Genomic DNA, 17,631 nt, shown 5'->3' on the forward strand with positions numbered 1-17,631 from the left:
TTGCCCAATATTTTCCTTTAATAATATATTTGTTTTGTTTTATGGGTTAAAATGGAGTGTTAGCTGTTTATGATACTTAAATGAGCCCGCAGAAACACATATGAAGGTAATGGCCTTTTAAAAGTTATTTTATAAAACATTTTATTTAGTCAGGAGAAAAGGCAGAATAACATTCATTTTATTAAATTAAAAAAAAAAAAGAGATACCAATAGCACATCAAATGGCAGAAAAGTGATACCAGCAAGTATCAGAAATTCTGCGAGAGCCTCCATAGGGCTTGTTTTATCATAGGAGCTATCATTTAGTTTCATATCCTATCTTGCAGGTAGCCATAAGAAAGATCTTGCCAGGATCTTTCAGTTGGTGTTTTAATGATCGGACATCTTGAATAACATTTACACGTCTGTATTTCTTCTTAAAACACAAATACTAGAAAGTGCAAGATCTGGCCTTAAAAGCTCTAGCTTCTTACAAGCATGAAGCATGGGCTTATAATCACAATTTTTATTACTTTAATGGAAATGGAGAGTGTCAGTTTCTCTCCATATTACTTTTCTATTATTAACTAGCTTAAATTATGAATAAACATCCCCTAAGCTTAATTTCTTTAACTCAAAGCAGAGTGATTTTTAATAGCATCTAACCAGCAAAAATTGGCTGCAGAGAGCAGAACTTTTATGCGGTTCAGTCTGACCATTTTTCTAGTGTTGTGGGCTGGTTGAACCAGTGTTTCCTTGTAGGAAGCATTTTTACAAACGAAATAACATGTTTGTTATTACTGCTGTCTACGCTCACACAGTCCAGTTTTTGCTTATTTCCAGTAATGAGACTATTTATTTGCACATGGAAAATTATGCTTCAGAGAGAGAATAGGAAAACAGAAAAAATATTCAGTGGATACAAAACATAATACTAAGTGATGGCAATAGGCTAATCTTGAGGGAGAATTTTTCCGATGAGGAAAGTCACAGAAGCTAGTGATCAGCTTACTCAGCATGGTTTCTCACTTCCCATCCATTCTCATATCGATCTGTCTTTAAATATAGACAGAGAAGAGTGAGGATTAGAGTGTTCCCACCTCCACATATATCCTACCAAAAGATTGGTAGTAAAGGGACAGAAGAAAATCCATAGCCTTTATTGGAAAAGACAGTGTAAAAAAGAAAATTGTAGCTGCTGCTCTCCCTGGCCTTTGTGGGAGAGAATATATTCGTGCTGCTATTGCTTTCATTTGTGCTAGGATGGAAAAATTGTGAAGAGGAATTAAAACACTGCTGCAGGAGTTGGCAGAAAATTAGGGGCAGATTATCAGAACAAACCATCTATCCTTTTTGGTGAAGAGTCCGAGCCATACCTCACTGGGCAAGGCTAAAAGTTTGCCCTTATCTGCCCTCCTGTCTGGGAGTGGGAGGGAGCAAAAAAGCCCAAGATCGGGGCAGAGTGGGAAAGTGAGTGCCCCTGGGTGTGCTGGCCAACTTTCAGCAGGGCAAGGATGCTTTCCTGCACACTTTTCCTTCCTTGAGAGTCTACTGGTCCTGACCGGGGGAGAGAGAAGGCTGTCTTGATATTGTCTTGATTATCTGCAGTGTTTTACAGTAAGGTAGAAATGGAGCCAAGAGGTAGGGCTTGGAGAGACACCTTCCCAGCCCAAGGCAGAAACCATAAATGTGACTCTGGGGGGTACACAGAACCTGGATCCAGTGTGGTGAAACCTAAACCGTAAAATCCAGTAGAAAAACTTAGCTTGAAGAAAAATCTACTCCCTCTGGAGCAGGCTAGCTGCATCCTTCCTGGGCAGCATGTGGTTGTGGGTCTGGTTTGGAGTCCCTATAAACCTAAAGCACTATTACTATTCAAAAGTCTATTCTTTTTTTCTTTCTTTTTTTTTTTCCCCCAGCTGAAAATGTGCAATATCATGAGGGCAGTCTTGCAGTTCCCATGAATAATGCTTTTAGGACATAAACTGAGGGTGTGCATTGGGAACGGTATCAAGGCACGTGGAGCAGATGGAGGCAGCAAAGCCTACCGAGACAGGTGCTGGAGGACTGGATTGAACAAGGGGATCCAGACATGGGGCAGATCCATCTGTCCTGTCCCCCCGAGTGAAATATTCACCAAATGGTACCCTAGATATTCTCCCAGAGAGAACAGCCTGTGACTGAGCTAGCAATTAAACACTATGGACTGTCAAGGCTTATGGTCATTCCCTGCTGTTTTCTGATTTAGGAGGAGGGTGTGACCTCTGTGCATTTTGAGAGGCTCAAAATGACTTTAAAGCAACTGTGCAGGAGCATTACAAGTTGCTCCTTACGAGGAGCATTGTATCAGTACCCCTGAGGTGCTGGAATTTCTACTGCTTGGGTAGAGCAGAGCCACTGCCACCAACGAGGAGGTTCCAACAGGACAGAGCCAGCACCAGTTAGAAAAACTACAGTCATTTGTACCTGCCATAACTGCAACAAAGGAAGCCTAAAGGAAGCCGAGTGCTGTAAGACAAGGACAGGATAAATTTAAATTCAAACAAAAATACAGTATAACAGCAAGCAAAATCCTCAGCTGAATCCCAGCTTGATATGCTCTAACAGCGATTTTGTATTATTAATCCAATATGAATATTGATTTTACACCAACTATTGCCTGTCTAATTGTTAGATCTATCTTAGTGGGAATCTGGCTCCGCTCTGAATATGTGTGCTTTAAGGAAAAATGTCTTCTTTTGGGTACCATGGTACTTCTGTAGTATGTAAATTGGCCTTAATTAAGAACTTAATAGGAAAAAATTGCCACTGGATGGTGCTGCTTGCTATTCTAAGGACTCGATAGGATTGTCTGCTTTAAAAGATGCTGTCACCCAGGCTCCACTTTTCACAGAATGCTATTTTTTGAAATAATAGGAGTCACATTTTCAACACTAAGTGTAAAAACTAATTTCCAAATGTCCATTTTCTATTTTCTATGGCCTTTTAAAACTAATTTTGAACTGTATTTTGTTCAATTTGTGAAAGACTGTCAAGCACAAATGTGTTGCCCTGCCTTGCATACTATGTATGTTGTGGATTGGTTTTTTTCTTTTCTGTTTGAGGCAGGCAATTAAACATTAGATTAGCTTAATTGAATGCTGCTGTTCAGCCTCTACCCTGCCTATGGCAACCAGAGGGGTAGAGAGCCATGAAATCTTAAAATTTTAACAAGGTGCTAGAACGCACATACACTTCTAATGCACACAAACAGGGACAAGAACCACCCAGCTTCTTTTGTGGCCTCAAATGATGTCTTCCTTCAGCAAGAGCAATAGCAAAAGTGAATGAACAAACATGACATAGTGTAGGGGACAGGCGTGGAGGGAGACGCGATACCATGATCTAAAGAGGAAAAGAAATCCAGAGAAGAAAACTGGAGTGAGAAAGAGAGGAGATGTCAGGGATGAAAGACTCTCCAGAGGAACTGCTGGCTAGAGCAGAAAGCTCCCTGTAAAGGCACTGCGAGTGCTGCAGTTTGCCGTACTGTTGTTCATAGTGCATGGCTGTAATTCTGTATGGTCATATTACCCTAATATTAAAAGAAGGCTGACAAAGATTCACACAGGGAAAGTAAAATAGTTTTGCCCCTTGCTTTTGTGATTTGGTCCATGTAATTTCTTTACTAGAAATTTAGAATCTCATTAGTCTTGAGGATGCTGAGATAATGGGGAAATACAGATGGTGGCATCTTCTTCAGTTTCAGAAAACGTTCTGAAACTGCAAATATAATGAGGGTCTTGCAGTCCCCATGAATAATGCTTTTAGGACACAAAAATGAGGGTGTGCATCGGGAATGATATCAAGGCACGTGGAGTGGATGGAGGCAGCAAAGCCTGCTGAGGTAGGTGCTGGAGGACTGGATTGACCCTTGCAAAAGGATTTTGCAAAACTGAAAGCTTGTTGCCAGGCCAGCCTGTCGATATACAACGGCTTTGGTCATGTCAACTCACAGTAGCGGTCTGGTTTATCATCTTCTAGGTAGCAACATTAGTTCTTTACTGGCTCATGACCAGATCTCTCTACTTTAGTCATATAGCAAATGTTTTTTATGGCTAAAATATTACGGAAGTGAGGTGCCTTGGCACATAAAAATTATCACCATCCTGTCTTTTCACAGGGCTCCGCTTTCTATTAATCTGACAGACTCAAGGCCCTGATTTACAGAACATCAGCTCATTCATCTCGTGTGCCTCTCTCCAATTTCACATTAAGACAAAACCCCCAAATTCATAGCAAATAAAAAGACTCACTTTAAAAATTTGACTCTAAGGGGCTCTCAAACTATCAGATGTTACTGGATATTCCCCTTCTGGTGTTTTCTGGAGGTGTATAAAAATAATTTTCTTACATCAGAGCCATCCCAACAGGTAGAGGGTGGAAAACATCCACTTGTGGTTGTAATGATATAGATATGGCAGACTTCTCTTTTTTGAATGAATCCAATAGAAATATTTACTAGGTATGATGCTATACCTTTTTATCCCTAGTTCTCATTAGCAATATTCTGAGGTGGGAAGTTGTTTCAAAACCAGACAACTTAGAATTCAAGCAGTCATTTCAACCCTCACCATATAGGAATAAACCCTCTTCTGGATCCTCTGGCCAACATCTGTACAAACGCTGTTTCCCTCTTTCCTTCCTAGCTCTACACTCTTTTCTCCAGCTTTGCTTGTCCCCCAAGTTTCCAAGGCATGAAAATATAAGGGTTTCAATAATCTTGTTCATCTCATACAGTAAGGATATGTTTACGCTTGCATCATTCTAGGGCTACTTTGAACCGGTTAATTCAATGTTCCATATCAGCATGAAGCTGTAGCCCATCCAGTTTTCTCTGCAAACAGCAAGCAGCGATATGGCTGAGGAAGAAAGCTCATAGACAGTGAAGAGATTGCAAATTGTGTACATTGTTCATTCAAAGCTGTTGAGAGAGCTATGGAGTAACAAATAACTTTGCAGAATCTAGAATCGGCTTATAAATCTTTTTGTATAGAAGAGGGGAATGAATTAATTAGATAATTTATTCACAGAAAGTAATTTGATTTCCTTAAGTCAGTCTCTCTCTCGCTCTCTCTCTCCCCTAAGCATTGTGTTTTACATATAGAAAGAATTGATGTCAGCTGGTGAAACCTAATGTAATTACTTAATCACAGAATTTCAGGGCTATCTTTCCTAGATAAAACTCCCAAGATATCCCTACCTTGTATTTCTTAGCCTGTTCGTTAACATACCATAGAAATAAAAGTGAACTAACACAGGCATTAACTTGTCTTGGATATCATATAATATTACTTTTAATCACCTTCTATTTAAGATAATTCTCTTGTGTAGTGCCATCTTATATTTTGAAACATTGCATTAGGAAGTGGCAAATTGCTGCCTTCTATGCCTTTCCCTAAGGCAGGGTTGTTTATACCATGACTTTCTCCACTGACATTGAATCAGAATAAATAATTTGGCACATGATCAGAGTGAAAGTGGATATTATAACAGAATGTCATAGATGGGTGCTTTCTTACCTTGAGATTGTGTAGATATTCTTCAGGAGTTACACAGTTTGCTATAGAATCTATTTCTATTGGAAAAAACCCAAGTCTTTTAGGGTTGGGAATTTGTCTGTAAAAAGAGCTTATTGAACATATATGGAATGTTATTTTTACAGAGTTACAGGGATCAACCATTTATTGTGCAATTTATAAGAATGCATGTTAGTACTAAAATATGCAGCTAATGTTTCCAAGTACACAGACCTTTCCAGTCCATGCTCTTAACTGATCTTGGGCACATATTTCATGCATACGGTAGTACGGTTACACTGAATCACCACTGAATTCTTGTAAAAATGAGAAAGCTGTTGGTCCAGGTTTTTTTTTTTCCCCAAGCAAGGCATACTTATGTTCAGTGATGCGGTTTTGACATATTTTGACTTACAAAAATGAGATTAATAGTAAGACTTTCTAAAAATTTAACTTAGTGTAAACTATTATTTTATGATTCTCATGTCTGTGTGTATAGAATACATATAGATAGCGTACTGATCTGCAGATGAAAATATAAATAGCTGTTCTTACTGTCACTGATTTTTGTGATGCTTGTAGTCACTTTGGGATCCTTGATCATAGAATCATAGAATAGTTTGGGTTGGAAGGGACCTTTAAAGGTCGTCTAGTCCACCCCTCCTGCTTTGGGCAGGGACATCTTCAACTAGATCAGGTTGCTCAGAGCCTCGTCCAACCTGACCTTGAATGTTTCCGGGGATGGGGCATCTACCACCTCTCTGGGCAACCGGTTCCAGTGTTTCACCACCCTCATTGTAAAAAATTTCTTCCTTATATCTAGTCTGAATCTACCCTCTTTTAGTTTAAAATCATTCCCCCTTGTCCTGTCTGTTGTGGTTTAAGCCAGCAGGCAGCCAAACACCACACAGCCGCTCACTCACTCTCCCCCTCCACCGCAGTGGGATGGGGGAGAGAATGGGGAACAAAAAAAAAGTAAAATCTGTGGATTGAGATAAAGACAATTTAATAGAACAGAAAAGGAAGGGAAAATGATGATGATGATGATAATAATAATAATAAAAAAATACACAAAATAAGTGATGCACAATGCAATTGCTCACCACTCGCCGAGCAATGCCCAAACAGCAATCGCTACTTCCTGGACCACGCCTCTTATTTATATACTGAGCATGATGTCATATGGTACGGAATACCCTGTTGGCCAGCTGGGCCAGCTGCCCCGGCTATGCTCCCTCCCAGCCTCTTGTGCGGCTATGCTCCCTCCCAGCGGCAAGCTGGAAAGTCCTTGACTAGTGAGGTACTTAACAACAACTAAAACCAGTGTGTTATCAACATTCTTCTCATACTAAATCCAAAACACAGCACTAGGAAGAAATTTAACCAGCTGAAACCAGGACACTGTCAGAACAGGCCCTGCTAAAAAGTTTGCCCCCTTTAAGTACTGATAGGCCGCAATAAGGTCTCCCTGAAGCCTTCTCTTCTCCAGACTGAATAACCCCAACTCTCTCAGCCTTTCCTCATAGGAGAGGCATTCCATCCCCCTGATCATCTTCGTGGCCCTCCTCTGGACCAGCTCCAACATGTCCTTCTTACACTAGGGGCCCCAGAGCTGGCCGCAGGACTCCAGATGGGGTCTCACCTCAGCGGAGTAGAGGGGCAGAATCACCTCCCTCGACCTGCTGGCCACGCTGCTTTTGATGCAGCCCAGGATACGGTTGGCCTTCTGGGTTGCGAGCGTACATTGCCGGCTCATGTCCAGCTTTTCGTCCACCCAAGTACCCCCAAGTCCTTCTCGGCAGGGCTGCTCTCAATCCCTTCATCCCCCAGCCTGTGTTGATACTGGGGGTTGCCGAGACCCAGGTGCAGGACCCTGCACTTGGCCTTGTTGAACCTTTTGATGTTCACATGGGCCCACTTCTTAAGCTTGTCCAGGTCCCTCTGGATGGATCCCGTCCCTCAGGCATGTCAACTGCACCACTCAGCTTGGTGTCATCTGCAAACTTGCTGAGGGTGCACTTGATCCCACTGTCTATGTCATTGATGAAGATATTAAACAGTACCGGTCCCAGTACAGACCCCTGCAGGACACCACTCATCACCGATCCCCATTTGGACATTGAGCCATTGACCACTGATGGTCACATCATCTTTCAGCAGCTGTACCTTTGTCTCAAGAGCTGCTTTAGTCCACCCCTGAATACTGCATCAGTGTAAGTCATACTTTCTAAACTATGTCAAGCAACTCCCTTTTGCTTCATTAAAATCCCTACAGAATTTTCTTGCTATTGCTTAACTAAGTAATTCTAAGGCAATTAATTTTCTGTTATCATTCATTTTGCACTAGCTGTTGAAACACATGCCCTGTAAGGTGTTCCCATGGGCTGGGAAGAGTGCCCTGCAGCTGAAGAAGCTGCAAAACTGCTTCTGTAGAGCTCGTGTAGGGAGCAAACCGAGGGGAGGAGGGCGAGTAGGTAAAGCATTAGCTGTCCTACCTAAAGCACCAGCATGAGTGGGAGGTATGTGGCTATGCCTTCACTAACTGGTACTGGTTAGGCAGTCTCTTTAATATAGGCGAGCATGAAGAAAATCAAGTAAATATGGCTGGCTCCATTGACCTTCCTTTTCTGCTGCTCTGATCTCATCTGTACCTGACTATACCCTGTATTTCTAGTCTATTGGTTTCAAATTGTGCAATTTGCCAAAAGTAAAGAAAATTCTCATGAATTGAGAATTTGATGCCATTCAGCTTTGAAGTGGATCTACTGCAGGGCAGAGTTCAAAGTATTGCAAGGCTTTTTTTGACCCTCGTTGTTTTCTAACATAAGCCCAAATTTTCATTTATGTGGCTTGACAGAGTTTGAAAAAATTACCTAAATTAGTTAGCTAAATTACCATTGTTTTTCTGCAAATTTCAGTTTTGATTTCAGCCTCTGATGCCAGTTTCGGGCTTCGGCGTTAATTTTCCAAACCATAGGTGGATCAAATATGTGTAACATGAAAGACTGAAGTTTTGTTTGTATCCTGCTATAACAGGTGGAATAGTCCAGGGCACTGCAGACCACCAAAATTTGTAAAGTATGTGACAGCAAATGATAAGATAATGTCCATCAAGGGATCTGACTGAGAAACCCATTTCCAGAGGCAGTCAGGCTAATACTGTCTTGTTATCTTTAGGAAAAACAAACTCTTTGTGTTTGAAAAAAACCTGTTCCACTGCTGAGGATATCTTCTTTTAACCCAATAAACAGAAAAAAGAATAGATATAAAACACCAAGTCAGGAAAAAAGCTATCCTAGAAAAATTTTACTCCTCTTCTCTCCCTTCCTGTCCCCTGAGAATAAAGAATTGACCTAGAGACTTTATAAAGTCTAAGAGGGATTTGGCTATTGATTTTATAGGGAAGGTTTCAGCTACTCTGAAGGCAGGTGGAAAATGCATAGAACCGATATGTGGATATAGGCTTGGGAATAACTGCCTCTGTTGAAATGCAGCAGTGCTGCCACTCTATCAAATGAAAATTAATTTCTCAGTAAAAGAAGTAGTTTAATGCAACAGGCATCACTGGAGAAAAAATGGACAAGAAATTAACTGAGGCTGCATTTGAAGCTTTACATTAAAGTCACTGACAGTCATCTTTCAACTGCCATTTATCACTTATAAAGAAGGACTTGTGGAAATAACATATTTGTTATGATGTATGATGTACCATTTATCAAATATCTTCAGCAGCACATTGTGGAAATATGCATGCCCTGTATTTCAGCTGGGAAATGTATGCTCTGAAATAGCATACAGGTCACCATTCAATTGGCTTCTAAATAATTTCCTTTTACCTCCTGGAGCACAGTACAAGATGAAGTGTTTGGAATTTTGAATCATTTTTATAACAATGCTGTTGCAGTCTACCAAAAGATTTGATGAACTCTGTGCAAACATTCCAAAGCACTTTCAGATAGATAAAGAAATTTAAATCTGGAGAAGATCTAGGTTGTCTAAATCCAGTTTACATCATAGCTCTGGAAATGTGTATTTTTAATTAATATCAAGCACACAAACTTGTGGCATAAATGATTTGGGTTGCTTTCATTTCTTACCTTAAAATTAACTCCTGAATTAAGTGTATGAAAACTATCATACAGAACCAGCATTCAGCACATTGTATTTATCACACAGCAGACAATCATGAGACAAACTTTCTACAGATAATTATGAAACAAAATCGCTATAGAAGTTTTTCCTAATCTTTGCCCACTCTGAATTGACCCTATGATGTTGTTATCACCACACCTACATTGTTGATGTTATTTTTAATAGCCTCCATTGTTGCAGCTTTGGGCGTTTTCATTACTTATACAAAATTCTGTAAATATCCTTTCACTTTTTTGAAATCTTTTCAGCTCCCAGCCTAGTGATATCCTGTATCAGTGAGCTCTATGACTGAGTCCTGCATTGTAAAGAGTGAAATCTGGGCTGCATTGTTTTCAGTAGCAGTTTGTATTGAGATAACTGTCCCTTTGTAAAAGGCAAGCACCATCCTTTGCCGTTTTATAAAGTCCGCACTGCTAGGCATTCTTCAGACAAAAATAAAGATGATGTTGATGGTGAAGATGCCCCTTCGGTGAAGAGATTATAAGATTTGTAGCTGGGTCGGGAGGTGGGGAGCTCTAGCATGCAAACTGATAGACTGAAACTTTTGTATCTTCCTTGTCTGTTCTGCCTTTTTTGTCTCAATGCTTGTTTTTTTAAGAAACCTTTCCAGGAAATGAGGCAAGGAACTTTTATAAGTGCATTTTACAGACTGTGCCAAAACTGATTGAATCATGGAAATATGGGGATCCAGTTGTGGGATGGAAGAAATGAGTGAGAAGAAAATAAGGGGTCACTTTGGCATGTGACTTTGAGAGAACGAGAAGGGCCAGAGAGGATAGGAGCATGTGAGGAGGTATTTATGTGCGAGAGGGTGGAAATGGAAATAAATCTCTGAGTTGCTTCAGGAGGCCGTAACCGGTTATCTCTGACACCAGAAGTCTACTTACAGTGGCTGGATTGACCAGCGCTTAGGGCTGTAGCCCTGGACTTACTACCTGAGTTCGGTCGCCCTTGCTACTGAAGTAACTTTTGGCCCATCATTTCCTTCTGCTTCGGTTCCTAGCTTGTAAAATGAAAACTCTACCGAGTCAGGCTGATACAGCCAACCCAAATTTATGATCTTATAAGCAATTCTTATTTGAAAGAGCAACTCATTGTGAATTGGAATTCTTTTGTTGTAATTGTCTTTGCTTACTAGAGAATGCACAAAGGTAGGCACTTTCTCAAGCATGAGAAGGGTCATATGAGTACAGATGATTTCTCACTTAATCTCTCAAAATGTCTTTAGAGTCAAAAGTCCACCAAATGTCTCAGCTTTCCTGGGGTTTAATCTCTGTGTTAATTTTTTTCTGAGCTCTTTCAATTCTGTACCTGAGCTTTTGTTTATGGATACGCTCTGAGATTCATTCTGAAATGATTTTCATCCTCCTTCCAGGCTTCGAAAGGGTTTGGATAAGGCTTGTACTATTTTCCAAAAGAATAATAACAGAATTTTACCTAATATAATGCCCTCCAAATGTGCATTATATGGATACTGTGGTATATCTCTTAATTTCTCCATTTGTAAGCTTTAAAAAATGCCTTTACAAATATATTATTTGTTTGGGGTTTGTTTTATGCGAAAACAAAATTAAAGAGTAATCCATTCTTTGCTAAACCTCCCCAGATCTCAACTTCTGAATATTTATATGTCTCGGAGTTTACATAAATGTGCTTTCTAAGTTTTATGTTACTGTATAACTTCCATTTGACAGTTTGCTGGAATGAAGAGTTGTACATTTGACAAGTTTTTTGTAATAGAGCTTTGCACTTGAATAGTCTTTGCTCATTCTTCAGGATATACTTTTGTATATCCTTCTTGAAAAATCACCAGGATGAAGGAACTGAGAGATGAGTCCCTTTGTACAGCAATTTCCCCCATCTTTCTGCAGAAATCAAAGCAAATTTCACCCATAGGTGACAGCAAACTCTGGGAAAATGAAAATACAATCAACCCAATGTATGCAATTAAGTATACAATGGTGACAGCAAAAATGCTTATGTGGAAATATGCAAAAAACCTAAAGCCAATCAAATCTCAGAAAACCCATGATATCTTTCTGAGAACTGCAAAAGAGTTATCTAACGTGGGTGGTGATTAGATGAAGAGAAAGCCTCCAGTCTGAGAATGGCTGAGGATTCCCCAGTAGCTTACCCTTGAACTTACTTTGCCCTAGTAAGAAGCGGATCTCCTTCCCTAACTGACATCTCTGCTTTGTGTCTTTTGTTGGAGAGACCAGTAAGGCCCAATTGCTGCACCCCATCATCAGCCACAAGAACTATCGAACATGATCGAATGCTCCCCACCTTTGCAGAATCAGAAGGGTCATACGTATGCATTCATATCAAGGCTCTGAAACTGGAAATCAAAGATGAAACAGTGACTTATCACACACATTTCTGTGGGAGCTGGTGGGAGCTGTAATCTATGCTATGTACTTTTAGGTCATTAGGACATAAAAACTTTGGTCTGATCTCTGCTTTATCGCTGTGAATAGGTTATTCTCCAGTGTGTTTTGAAGAAAAATGTAGGAGAATGAGACAGATTTTTCTTTTGACTCCTAAATTAGTAATTTATATATTTATTTTTCTAGTAATTTGGTAAATTGCTTAGTTGTTTACCATTACTGTTAAAAATTTATGTGCAAGGAGAAAAACCAAAGCCAAATCTTTCCTTTTTTCTTTTCCTTTACAAGCAGGCAGGAGGGCCTTGAGGTGTCCACATCCTATTGTTTCTTATGAGCAAAATATTTTTTATGAAATTAGTAGCAAATGAAATATTTCGAGACTGCCTTATTTCTTTCTCAGAAGTAATTCTGACTTGTGTCTGAATAATATTTAAACACATTAATAGTAAACGCTGTTAATTAGATTCGGTCTTTTGTAGTGTGATTTTCATTAATTACATTCTTACTTTAACTAAGTTATTTTACACAATCTGTGATCTTCCAGACATGGTGGATTAAATAACTACAAAAGAGCGCTTGGAGGAAAAAGCACGTTTTCAGGGCATAGTTACTTTTATACTTTCTCCTTGAGAATTTTAAGTGTAATTTATTCATTAGATACATAGACGTGGACAAATGTCCATATATTGTAGTAATTGCTGCAGTATTAAATGAATGTTTGTGTGGTGGTCAGAGGTTTGGATGCAATTTTCAAATGCGTTGCTTGTATGCTAGAGATGGAGGAGAAGCACCGTTCAAGGCCGGGTTAGTCTACACACTGGTGAAAGCAGCTTTTGAGGAACTGAGGAGACTGCGGCAAAGGTGTCCAGCAGATTTTAGCTGAAGTACGTGGCGTTCTTGAAGCCAAAACACTCTGTAGAGAAAATGCTGATGTAAAAAAACACTTTATGAAGGAAGAAAACTCTGTGTGTGTGAGACAGAAAACAGGGGCACGGGCTTGACACATCTAACTGTGCCCCAGACCACAAACTGGACCTGGAAACTCAAAGTTTAGTATGTCTGTGTATGTGTAGGATGCATCTGCCCCAGATCTGAGCTATTTGCTTGGGAATTGCTTTGTAGACATTGGAGATGAACAAGCACCTATAAAGAATGAGGTGGATCACCTCCTGGGCACGTGTCTTCTTCCCATGGGCTGTGAAGGGAAGCCGACAGGACTAGGCTTTTTGATCCGTAAGTTAGGGAAGATGAATTGCTTTCCTTCTCGGGTCACCCATTGGCAAATATAAGAAACTGGTGCTGAAGTCCCTTCTCTGCCTTGAGATCAGAGCTGAGACTTCCTAGCAGAGTTTTGCACAGGCATGGCTTTTTTTTTTTTCTAATAACATCCTATAGTGAGGCAAAGTAATCAGCCATTGTCTGGTCAGGGCTCTTTGAAGGGGGGTGGGGTGGAATAAGGAAAAAAAAACCAAACAAACCAAGAAAAGAATCAACTACAGGATTTTTTATCCTTTTCCCTCCTCCTTTTTAAAAATAAGGAGATATTTAGAGGAGTCTCTGGTCAATTTTTACCCTTTGTTGCAGATTGTTCACAGGACCCTTGCAGCGATGCTGGGTTCTTTGGCAGCTTTAGCCACCTTAGCTACTGTTGGGGAGGTAAGTTATCAAACTGTAAGTGCTCACTTTGTTTCTGGGTATGATATCATAAATTTCTGTGTTTGCCCTGTTGTGATTGGGCACGTGATAGAGCAGCGTTTATTAAAAGAGAGAGATGGTGGGGCAGATATTTGGATGGGGAAGCACCTTGGGGAAAACAAGTCAGCCTAGGGAATAGACAAGAAGAGTAGAAAAAAGTCAGTTGACGCTATTTTGTTCTGATTTGCAGGAAGCTGAGTACAACCATTTTCAGCTTAATTCAGAGTTACTTTAACACTGTTATTTTCACTAATGTTAGGTCACCAAGCAAACCTAAATGGAAATACATTGTCTTATACTACCCTAAATAATTACACCTCATGCTTATACCTTCCAATCCTTTTTTTCCCCCTCTGCTTACTCTTAGTTGATATTTAGTGAAACCTCTGATTGATTTTCTCTGTCTTTTCCATAACTGGTCACCACATCTTTGCTATGTTCCCTTAAATTCCCTCCAGTTTGTTCACAGGTGAAGCGGTATGCTTGCGTTCTCTTACCAAAAAGGAAACTGGAGTGTACCATATAATTCAGTTATCTTTTATTTCTGTAATGCTACATAAGGAATAATGAGATAAACCAATAGCCTAATGTAGGCTTTTGATAATGACCCACTTAGGATGCCAGCAGTACTTTGAATTAGTAATAATAATAGTAGTAGTAGTAGTAGTAGTAATAATAATAATAATAATAGTAATAATGGTAATATTTCATAGCTAACCACAAGTTAGGTGTTTTGTGGCATTCACTGGTATTTTTTGATTGCAGAGGCCAAGTATGGTCAAAGTGGTGGAGTGGATTGATTATGAGACATTGGCGCTGCTGTTTGGAATGGTAACTGAAACGTATCTTTTGCTCTGAAAGTACTGAAATAATCACACTCAATATAGAGATGTTTCCCTTTTAAACATTTTGTTAATTGTACTTTACTGAGACATGTTATGATGAAAATTTGGGCCTTAAGGGATTTATCAAAAAGGAGGATGATCACACCTCTGAAGGAACCTTTTGAAAAAGTTCATCATTTTGTATTTTTTTTAAAAATCTGTAAAACTGTGTTGATAACATACTAAAAACATCCTTAAGGTCTATAAATGGCAAGACCTGTTAAGTGCCAAGTATTATCATTCTCATTTATCTTGTTAATTTTGTTTACTCAAAACCTTCCACAAACACACTCTGCCGGAAAAGTAGTTTTTTGTCTTATGCTGTGTTTGGAGCCAAAAAAAAAGCAAACCAGAAACGGAGGAGAAATATCTGATTAGATTATAATCAGATATTATTTTAAACACTTTGCCCAGAGCTATTTATGGTAAAAAGAATCATCCAAGTGCTATTAAACTATAACACAAAATATACAATATACAGAGACAAAATTACAATTATCTGTTGCCATTCTGAGCTTTTCTTATTTCCTGACACTGCTCCCTGCTCCCCGCCTTCCACACAGAAAAAGAAAGCAAACAGAAATCTGTTAGGAGCAAAGACGGAAAGACAGGAAACCTCCCATGAATGTGGGAAAGTGCAAGTAATTCTTGGAGCTGCTATATTCTGCACTCTGTAGAGTATTACTGCAGAAAGCAAACACTGGTTAATGACATAAGGGAGATACATTGAGTACTTAATGTATGATGCTCACTTAGTCACTACAAATAAAATTCAACCGGACTAGTATGACATTTACGGACTATTTATGTTGAGAGCTAAATTTCACCATATGATGCATTAACAAGACATATCTGGCAGCTGTAGTGGATATCCTAATATGAAGGTGATCAGATTCTCAGAGCTGTGTCAGATAAGAAGGCCTTTTGTCAGGATCACAAACTGCATTGCTTTGTTTTTGTGTAATAATTCAGTTGCAAGCTATTCTCTTTTTCTTCATCTTTTGGTAGATGATTTTGGTGGCCATATTTTCAGAGACTGGGTTCTTTGACTACTGTGCAGTAAAGGTAGGTTTCTTTTCGTGCTCTTAATTATTGCTGGATTAATCAAGTTAGTATCTAATCAGATCTGTTACACCAAGCAGTATCTTTGAAGAACCTTTCTTAGGGCAGTGTATACTTATCACATTAGAAATGACAGTGGTCAGCTTGTGATTTTGAAAAATCTCTTAGGGATGAAGGGAAGCCCTTAAGACAATTCTGTTTCAACAGGAGAAAGGTAAAGGCCCCCAGCAGGGTACACAAGCATATGGACAACATAAAGCTGAGTTATTCAACTGACTTCCCCAGGACTGCTGTTCCGCTGTAACTGAAATCTGTATTTATGCCTGGCAGTGGGAAAGAGGAAATATGGGAACTATCACTAGCTTTACAATCACACGGGAAAAATGGCCACACTAGCAGAACCAAAGATTACATGGAAAGGGTAATTCTGATGGATTGGTTGTAAAGCAAGTATTACCCATGGTGAGGGATTCCTTCACCTGCTGCAAAGCTTAATTTTCTTGAGAAGGGTGGAAAGAAAGAAAACAAAAGTGACAAGGAGGACTGCTTTGAGCACAGCACCCCTAAACAAAACATGGGTGGATACAGCCCCTGCCTACATAGATGCCGAGACTGTCTAGGCCCCGGCAGTGCTGCTCTGAGGATGGGGAGGGTGTTCCAGCGTGTGGAGGGGGTGAACCACGTTAGTCCACCCGGGCATGCAGGCAGAAGACGGGGGCTCAGCCCTGCTCCTGCCACAGACCCCCTTCATGCCTGGCAGCGCAGCATGGTGTCTCTTCAGACTTGTTTCTTCCTCTGCATGATGGAAATGTTTGCCCACTTCCACGAAATGTTTTCTTGCTAAATTAGTTAATATTGGAGAGGGTGCTGTTGGAGGCGCATGGAGTAGTAAATGCTCTGAGCTCACTGTTGCCTCATGTTTGGTGAAGTTATTTTATCTATCATTTTTTAAAAACTAATCTGGAGCGATCTAGTCCCTTAATTTTGTTTCTATTTGTTTGGTTTTATTAGGCCTATCGATTCTCTAGAGGCAAGGTGTGGGCCATGATTACGCTTCTGTGCCTCATTGCTGCAATTCTTTCTGCATTTTTGGACAACGTTACCACTATGATGCTCTTTACTCCAGTAACCATAAGGTAGTTCATTGTTATGATTTTGGACTTGGTTTTTTATAGCCAGCAATCAGTAGTAGGCATGTGTGCAAAATGCTTGTTTGGACTTTTTTTGATCATCTAAATGGAAATCAAAACTTCAAATACTCCTATTGTAGTAGGGTAAAGAGCTAACGTTTTCAAAGGGATCGGTTGCCTTTTCCCTTTGTGTTAATAGTAAGCACATATCTGAAGCCTGTTATACTGCCTTGGCACCTAACTATTCTAGTTTGTCTCGATATCTGAACTGCAATAGCATATTGCACCAAATGCTCCCTAGTAGGTGAAATATTTTTCCTGTAAGCAGGGAGAATTTTTAAACTGAAGCTGCCTTGTCCTTTACTGGTTAATATCCATATACAATTTCAGGTAGTAATTTACGTTTTAGTGAAGTTGTTATCCCTTCTAATACTAGTGACAAATAAATTTTAAAAATCTCCAGATTTCAACTAAAAGCTTTGTTTCAGAATACGAGACTCTGAATTTTCTTCCTGCTGGTGATCATGACATTGGTACAGCCACTGGTTAATTCCACAATTTGAGATTAGATATTTGGAACTTTTAATAGAGAGCAGTGAATTTAATTACTTTAATAACATGTGATTTGCAACTACGTTTAATCAACGTGTGATTATACGTTACTGTTTAACCTGAATTTAATCTGTGTTTGGCCAGGAAAATCAGGTTAATCCAGTTCAGTTTCTGAAAGATCTAGTGTGTTTTTAAAATGATCCTGAGTGATGTAAGGCTTGCAGTCATTATCAAT

At 39.6% G+C, this 17,631-nt stretch overlaps 1 protein-coding gene across 1 annotated transcript in view; it reads left to right on the forward strand.

Moving 5' to 3' along the window:
* The window catches only part of OCA2 (OCA2 melanosomal transmembrane protein), a 192,438-nt gene that overhangs the window by 45,585 nt on the left and 129,222 nt on the right, over window positions 1-17,631 (forward strand). The window contains exons 9-12 of the mRNA XM_075136354.1: window positions 13,658-13,729; window positions 14,534-14,599; window positions 15,661-15,717; window positions 16,726-16,850. Coding sequence (XP_074992455.1) covers window positions 13,658-13,729; window positions 14,534-14,599; window positions 15,661-15,717; window positions 16,726-16,850 — 320 coding nt within the window. The remainder of the gene's footprint in view (window positions 1-13,657; window positions 13,730-14,533; window positions 14,600-15,660; window positions 15,718-16,725; window positions 16,851-17,631) is intronic.

The sequence above is a fragment of the Calonectris borealis genome, chromosome 1 (genome assembly GCF_964195595.1).
Source record: "Calonectris borealis chromosome 1, bCalBor7.hap1.2, whole genome shotgun sequence".
NCBI lineage: Eukaryota > Metazoa > Chordata > Aves > Procellariiformes > Procellariidae > Calonectris > Calonectris borealis.